This window comes from Crassostrea angulata, chromosome 7 (genome assembly GCF_025612915.1).
Source record: "Crassostrea angulata isolate pt1a10 chromosome 7, ASM2561291v2, whole genome shotgun sequence".
Taxonomy (NCBI): Eukaryota; Metazoa; Mollusca; class Bivalvia; order Ostreida; family Ostreidae; genus Magallana; species Magallana angulata.
In genome coordinates this window covers 15,462,122-15,470,881 of record NC_069117.1, presented here as the reverse complement: position 1 = coordinate 15,470,881, position 8,760 = coordinate 15,462,122, and the positions used below count along the sequence as shown (strand labels likewise).

The following is an 8,760-nucleotide window of genomic DNA, read 5'->3' as shown; positions in this document are numbered from 1 at the left end:
TCAAAATATAAGTAATATGCACCTCTCTGATATATGTGCAGTTGATCCGCAAAACAACAACTTGGAAACTGTAGGAGGATTTACCTGTACATATTGGGTTACCCTATATGCAATACTTTGCGAGAAAATGGTCAAGTTCAACAGCTGGTATTTTTTTCATACACTCGACCATTAAAATAAACGAGCCATTCAAAGGTTTGATTTCAATTAGACTGGCTCACTGCAAACAAAATGTTGCTAAACAGGAGCATAAAGAATCTGATTTTAATCAGACTAAATTACCAAGTCCATAGACTCTCCTAAAAATCAACAGAGACAACAATACATGTACGGTATCTCATTAGCATTTTATAAATATTTTATTTCTCGATATTTACATGTGAATTTTTTGTCACATAGAAGTAAAAGTTTGCATCAACAATCAATATAATAGTTTCTATCTGACAACAAATGACGAGAGCTTTTCTTTACAAATTATATTCTTGGGCCAGGAGTGACACTAGCTTTAAAATAAGAGCACAAACCAACCCATTTAAATGATAATAAAAAGAAAGGATCCTTACAAACATAATGAAATCATCAGCACTTAGAACTTAAAGATACACCATTTTCCGATGAGATTTTAATATACCTGGTAATTAAGACCATCAGTGCTTTTGATTTGACCCCCATTTTCTGTTATATAACTAGGAATCATATCACAGCTCCCAGTGAGGGCAGTGCTGTCTACATGCACAGTCCCTCACCAGGATTCCCATGGCAACCAATGTAAGGTCCTAACATGAAAATTTGACAGGGGCATTGTGGATCCCAATGATTCCAATTCATTGCACTGAGTTCTCCCCCCTAACTTCCAGTCCTTTTTTTTACATGGTCCAAACTTGAATGCAGTCACAATAAATATAAATGAGAGATAGTGTTACACTATTTCATATCTGTCCACATAAAACACTACTTCTGATGAAAACTTCACTGGACTGTCGTCACTGCAGTTTTGTACTTCTGTAATCTGGAATCATAATATCACAAAATGTAAAATTTGAATATTTTAATATATGGAGAAAAAATACATATTTATAAATGTATCATGATATGAAATAACCTGAGGTAGTTATTCTTTATATACATGTACATGATCTTTTCAAAGTCAATATATATCTATACAACATAGATGAAAATAGGGCAACATGTTCTCAAAAACAATATCAAGTTGCACAAATTTAAATTTTAATATAACACCAGACAGGCTAATACAGTTTTAAGCACCTCATATTAAGATGTAGGCAACATATTCTACCAACTATAAACAAATCTGTTGAGCAAAGTAAATACACCCTGCAATCAAAACAAATTGTTCAGATTTGTTAAAATACTGACAAAAAAAAAACGTAGCATAAAGAATCACTTCAATAAATTACCTGTAAATCACAGTAGGAGTTTTTGGATATAAAGTTGATGTTGACTGGGAAGAAGTCGTCCGGATGGCCAGCGATGCTGAACTCCATGCTTCCCGACTCATTGTTGGCGTCGATGACGGCCAGGTTCCACTGTAACACCGACTTCCTGCTGTCAAAGTTGTACTCACCATCACAGTCTCCTACCACTGGGGCACCCACACCAGACCTACAACACAGCACCCCATAGTATAAAACTTCATGTCAATAACTTGACAGACCTACAACACCACACCCATTAGTATAGAACTTCATGTCAATAACTTGACTATATGTGCTTTGTAAGGTAACAAAAGTAGAATGGTAAATATGCTTCTTTGATTAGCTGAGAACTTTTTATCACTTTCTAAAAACCCCTTTTCAGGGCAATATTGGCTACACTTTCTTTTTGTCGTATTTTTCATTTATCATATTTTTCTTGCTACTTGATTTAATATCAAATTCATTTCTTAATCTTCTAATACATTCTTATACCTGTAAATGTATGATCCTATCTGTGTAATACTTTACAAGACATGGGCTTCACCTTGGACTTACACCAATAAGTTGTGATGATCCATTGTAATAAGGGAGAAGGCAGTCTAAGTTACAGAACTTTGCCCAGTCCCAATTGTACAGTATATGAGTACAATATGCATGTTCAAATCAAATCTATTACTGTCAAGTTTAGCTAATTGAAAGTAGATATTGAATATTGGGATAACCAATGCCAATGTCCTCCTAAAAACATTTACTTACGGTAAGGGGATAAGAATGGTGACATCATGTAATTCCAAGTCTGTCTGCTTCAGTTCATACTCAATGTTTACATCACATCCACTTCCAGTGTCATTTGGCCAACAATTAACTACAATTGATATTAATGTCGGTAAGCAATGATTCAAATATCAATTATATAACCATTTCAGTATGTTGTCCATGCTGTTCAGATAGACATATAAAAAGGACTTATGTTCAAAGGTAAGTTATAAATTTCTTAATTTATCTATGAAGAGTTCATTTTGTGCAACAACAGAGCATATGTGAAAACTTCTAATACTGTTGATAAATGTAATTTTAAAAGAAGTTAGGCCAGCTGTATAGCTAGCAAGATTTTAATAAATTGCATTGGGTATTAAAAGTTTATTTTTATTCTAGGTAAAAATCCTGAATGATCAATTTGACATTTAAGTACTTTAATCTTAAGTAAAGATAACGTAAAGCATCCAAACTTCTTTACACTGGGAAGAAAAAACTGGGAAAATGCCTTGAAGGAAACATAGATGGGTCCAGCATTATCACATTAGGTCCTTTTTCTACTCTAATATTAAATTGACTCATTTTCACTGACACGCATAAGTAATATGCAAGGGCCTAATTTAACAAACATGAATATGAAGCTTTCAATAAAACAAGTTTGCAAGTGTCTGTATTTTGTGTACTCTGAGGTCATCCACTAGTGAATGAACATTGATCTGAAAGAGCCTTACTCTGCAATGGCATCATATCTTCATCCTGGGTCTGAAACCTCCATTTTAAAACTCCAACATCTGTGTTCAATGGGAATGATTTCTCTTGGTTCTTTAGAGCAATGCATGAGGAAGCATTGAAGAGTTTCTTGTCCACATTTGGATGTGTCTATGCATTAAAAAAAAGATGTTGACATATTGATAATAAATGATAGCAATGACAAAACTAATTTTCATTCCTTTTTTCATTTTCTGATGATTTTCAGCAATTGTTATTAGATTAATTTTCAATGTGCTTGTACTTTATGCAATGTGAATATAAGAAGTCTTGTTTACCTGTAACTGAATGCCTTTTTTGTCATTGTTTTGCACATTGACTTTAATTTTTCCATATGTTTCATCATTAACTTTGACTTTGACTAAACCATGAACTTCCATGTTCTGTAACCCTCCATCTCTTCCAGCAGTCAGGGATATTTTCTCTTCAATTGCGATGTGAACACTGCAAACAAATGTGTAATTGCTATCAAAACAAAATATGGTTTTGAGATTCCTGATAGATACTTTTCACGTAATGTGTTTATGACTAAACAGATTCTTAACAAACTGAAGTCTTTACAAACAATTCCTTACCCCTCTTGGTCTTTGACTGGCGTGGTCTGTTTTGCCACAGCTGATGACAATGATGATTTTGTTCCTCCCACCTCTGGTTGACAAATTAAGAAGGTTTTAAAATATTACTTTTTACATAATGACAAAAAAACTGAAACATTCACAGTACATCCTATAAGGTCTTAATTCAATACTTGTAGTAATATGATATTCATCTTACTTTCACCCTCTGATTCCAACTGCCCTACAAATGTATCCACATCCTTCTTCTTACTTCCAAGTCGCAGAGCATTTCTAGATGATGATGGTTTACTGCAGAAAAGAAGAATCCTTTAGTATTACATCATTACAAAAATTCTATCAAGCCAAGGAAATCCATGAGTTAATTGAGTTTAACAGTCTCTTTTCAATGTGACAAGACAGAAGGTAAAATATACAATTACTTCTCTTTTCATAATACATGTAAGTAAAATTGAGTTAAACTTGAATAGTGGTTAAATACCTTGTGGCTGCTGTGTATGATGGTTTAGGCGTATCCATAGGAACGCTATCAATGACTGGATTATCACGCTGTGTAAAGGAACCACTTCCAAATCCTCCCCCAAATCCTGCACTTCGCCCTGCTTTCTGGTTCTCTCTGCGTGCTACCTGTAACTCCTTGGCCCTCTTCTGCATCTGTATCTTAGCTTCTTTTTCTTGCGTCTAAAATACAGATGAAATAAAATTTTTAAAAAATAAGAATTTTAACAATATCTAAATGAAAGAGTGATGATTTCGAACACTATATAAAAATTTACCTCTCTCACAGACTTGAATACAGCTTCTTCATGTGACTCCATTTCAGTGAATGTTCTGATCTGAGCAAGATTGACACTTTCTCTATATCCCAGGGCAACAATTTCATCAAATGCAAAAATTAAAGGAAAAGCTTGATCCACAATATCTTGCTCATCAAAATTTCTGCAGTATTCTGGAATCTGTTGAATTTAAAAAAGGAAATTGTTATTTTTGTTCATAATAAGAAGAAAAGTGTCCCAACACATATCTAGAAAAGTGAAAAATCACTTTTGCTATCAATAAAATGATGATAATAATTAGCCAACTTTCACATTCAGGCCATCCTTTAAAAAAATTATCCATTTTTCAAGGAGGCAGGAGGCAATTTCAAACTAACGATAATTTTATTTTAGCCTTACTTGTGTCGCATTTGTTTCGTTATCGATTATAGCAAATTGAAAATGATAAATATTTTTTGCAAAAATTATGACTTGTATCATAGATATATTAAAAAAAGAACTCCTAGATTTTAACTTTCTTTAAAAAAGGAAATGTATCACATCTAATTAATGGTGGATTTTTTTTCTTGATAACAATGTTTCTAAATAAAAATTGTACTTACAACTCTTGCAAAAAGTCTCAGAGTTTCTAAGTCCTCCAAGATGTTGCTAGCTTTAGTTGTTATGAGCAACATGTACAATTTTTCTAATGGTTGATAAACATATCTAACACTCTCAGTTTCTACAAAGGTATGTTGTTTCCCAGAGCTCATCAGTTTGGGGAAAGCAGCCAAAAGTCCCTCAATGCGAGACCTTGACATCTCAACAAATTGTCGAGATATAATTGCTGTGAAGATAAAATTAGAAAATTACAACTTTATGATATTAGATGAAGAATAATATTACTGACCTGATTTTATGAAGCTTAAAACTGAACAAATACTTGAGTTTATGAAGCTTAAAACTGAACAATTAATGAGTTTATGAAGCTCAAAACTGAACAAATACTTGATAAATGTAACTTACCTTTGCCTGACTTGTTGCAGACTGCTGCAGCAAGCAGAACCTATAAATAACAAAAAATTGTAATATCCTGTTCACAAATCATAATAGTTCTATATATATTTATTAAAAAAAATTACTAAAGTGTATAGTTTACTGCAATACACTCAATCTAAGATTTAAGGATGTTTGTTATTGTAGCAAGGGATGTAAGTCCTACAATATCCCATGTTTCTGTTTTAATCATATTCCATACAATCTATTCCACAATCTTTAAGAAAGCAATTAAAAGGATATGTTGAAATAATTTAAAATGTATTATAAAGAATTGGTGTCATAAAACATCACAGTTAGTTTTTAATTACTACATTAATTTCATCCCGAGTGCAAGACATACATGTGATAAGTTGATGACCACAAAACTCTGCAAAAAACTGGAATTCGGGTGAAAATATACACTGCCCACCAAAAACGGTACAAAATATCACGTAAATTCTGTTGATAAAATACCATATCAAACATTTATTTCTAAACCAACAAATGTATATTTTGCCTTATTTAAATGTTGTAAAAAAGTTTTCTATGCTTTAAAATTTCATATTGTGTTTTATAGTCACAATTGAGCAAGTTTAGATGATAATTTGTTTACCAACTTTATATAGTATAAAAGAGTAGATATCTCCAACTTACATCTTGTTCATGAATATATTGACTGATATTATACACCAGCAATTTCAATAACAGCAGCAAATGCAACCTTACATAAATTTCTGCACATAAAAAATCCTTTATTTCAGTGTAAGCATGATAATAAAAATGTTTACAGTGCATGGGGAGAGCTGGTTCAGATTCATGTATATTTGTAAGGTTGGCTAAAAGTTTTTCGATCAAGTTACAAAATATTTTAAAACAGTTATAATTAAAAACCCTTTGAAAACAAAGCTACCTAAAGGGACAATTTGATATGGATGATTATCCCAATTGGCAGTTTACGCCTTCACACGCGACAGTTTGTGTACACTAAACAAGTATTGGTAGGTCATGCCACGATATGTCAAACACAGGTGATCTTTTCCAGTGCCTCGTGAGTGAGAATGAGAGGAAAATGGCCGTATTTAGAAAGAAATTCAAATTACTGTACAAATTTTCATATTCCTTGAATGTTGGTGTCCCCCTGGTACACCGTGAATGCGGTCGAAAAAACAATACATTTTGCGTACTGCCTGTACATATCACATGTATGTAAGAATATGGTAAAACAAAAACCTAAATTGATAACAGCAAAACAATACTTTTTGGTACATTTTGTTAACTTCAACATTTCTTAGACATATGTTCCGGACTACACCTAAAAATTAATATTTAGTAAATGTACATCATCCCTACCCCTCCCACTTGTGATCATTAATATTATAAAATATATGCACGATCAGAATATCACATTAATAAGAGCAGATTTTGTTGTAGTTTCAAGTACCAAATTATTATTTCGAACAATGTGTCTGTTAGTGACATTGGCATTTTAGTAATATTGACTAACATTTCTACCGGTGTCAGATGTTGAGATAATTCGGGTCGAATGAGTTACAATGAAATCTTTGTCTTATTCCACAAACTTAACATATAATATATACATAACACTGGCATTGAATGGTGGCCGTTCAATTTATTGTCCTCTTTTTATCATAACACAGCAAAAATTAGTGATCTTATGATTTTCTCAGTTTCAGCCGCACATCAGCTTTACAGATTTCACAAGAATTTGATAACTTATAGTAAAAAAAAACATTTCTGCAGCGCATCCCTGATGTAAATTATACATTACCATTTTCAATCTTTAAGATAACCAACTCTAGTGGACTAAAAGGTAAGTACAGCTTCGATATTTTGTTATTGTCGAGCTGGAAGTTCCAGCGAGTCGGCCACGTCAATATGGGATGTGTTCTTCCGCCGCTTGCAGAACGGACTATTTGCTGAATATCGAGGAATGGACTTAATATGAATTTGAGGCAACTCTTTATTCATTTGATATTTAATATAACGACCAAAGTTTTGAGGGGAAATACTGTTGAAGTTTTAAAACTATCAATACCGATAACGGTTATTTGCCGGAACATAAAAGTGCCTATTATCATAACCTACAACGGCCAAGTTCTAGCCGGAACTATTCCACATGATAGAGAGAGAGAGAGAGAGAGAGAGAGAGAGAGAGAGAGAGAGAGAGAGAGAGAGAGAGAGAGAGAGAGAGAGAGAGAGAGAGAGATTCAGTGTAATTTGAAATTCACAAGAATTAGTACATTCAGATATATCATACAATTCACAGGGTGACTACTATAGGCCTAGCGTACGCATAATATTTATGATAGATCTGACCACCACCACCCCACACCAAGTATATAAACCCTCGTGTGTCTTTACTCTTTTTTTTCATTAAATTATCCTTCTATCAGTTGATGAAATTTTCGATATTATCTAATTTAATTATATATATCTCGATTCCGGTGATTTTCAAAGCTAACACAAACACTGAAAAAAAAATCATACATATATATATATGCTGCTGTATTAGAATGAATTAAAAAATTAATATATATACCTCTGAAAAAAAACAAACTATAAACCAACTGTATTTTGGAATACATTAATTCACATTCATTGCTCACTTTGATATACATTGAAATAGTTTAAATTGAGATCTCATTTGTAAAAGTTAATATGTTAAACACAAAATCAATATTTTTTCAGAACTTTAATTAGATCTAATATGCACTATCCTTCGCAAGTAATCCAAAGATATTATAAGAGGTACGGTTTTTTTTTTTACTTTCTTGTATATTTTTCTATCTTATTTTGTGGATAAAATGTTACTTGAAAATTTGTTTCAACATGTTTTTATACTCTCCCTCATTTCTCATTGTACATGTGACCTTTTAACCCCGAAATAGGAAGGGTGCATCGATTTACCCAAATGGAACGTGAATGGCCCAAATGGACCCAAATGAACCCAAATGGAGCCCAAATGAACCCAAATGGAAACCCAAATGGAAACAAATGGAAACCCAAATGGAAACAAATGAAAATTAAATGGCATACTTGAATATTTTATTTAATAATTTCAATTATATGATGAAGAATCAATAATTATGAATTCTAATACGACAATGTTCTTGTGTTGTTAATGAATTTTTATTGATATATGAATTTATATATACTAGTAACTGTTAATATAACTGTTGATATATAATCATTTCGAGACACCTTTTTAATTATTACAATATTATTCAAATATATTTATTTTCGATATTGGAAAATGAAGTACCGGCATAGTTGTCTTTTAAATATAGTTGTATATAAGTTAGTTAGTTGGCAAATTCTTGTAATGCATGTTAAATAAGTTAGGTGCTGTAAATACAGTGCTGTTTGGTTGTTTCTTCAAATAGTGCATTTAATAAAATAGTAGCTCAAACC

At 32.3% G+C, this 8,760-nt stretch overlaps 1 protein-coding gene across 1 annotated transcript; it reads right to left on the bottom strand.

Moving 5' to 3' along the window:
* Nucleotides 1-335: 335 nt before the first annotated feature.
* Nucleotides 336-7,267, bottom strand: LOC128193023 (coatomer subunit delta-like). Its single transcript, XM_052866192.1, has 12 exons — nt 7,118-7,267; nt 5,317-5,356; nt 4,914-5,137; nt 4,312-4,491; nt 4,017-4,216; nt 3,735-3,826; nt 3,536-3,608; nt 3,239-3,404; nt 2,924-3,071; nt 2,193-2,301; nt 1,419-1,623; nt 336-1,009 (listed from the first exon to the last, which is right to left on the bottom strand). The coding sequence occupies exons 1-12, from the start codon at nt 7,118-7,120 to the stop codon at nt 920-922; spliced, it is 1,530 nt and encodes a 509-aa protein (XP_052722152.1). The 5' UTR covers nt 7,121-7,267; the 3' UTR covers nt 336-919.
* Between the last annotated feature and the right edge of the window lie 1,493 nt (nt 7,268-8,760).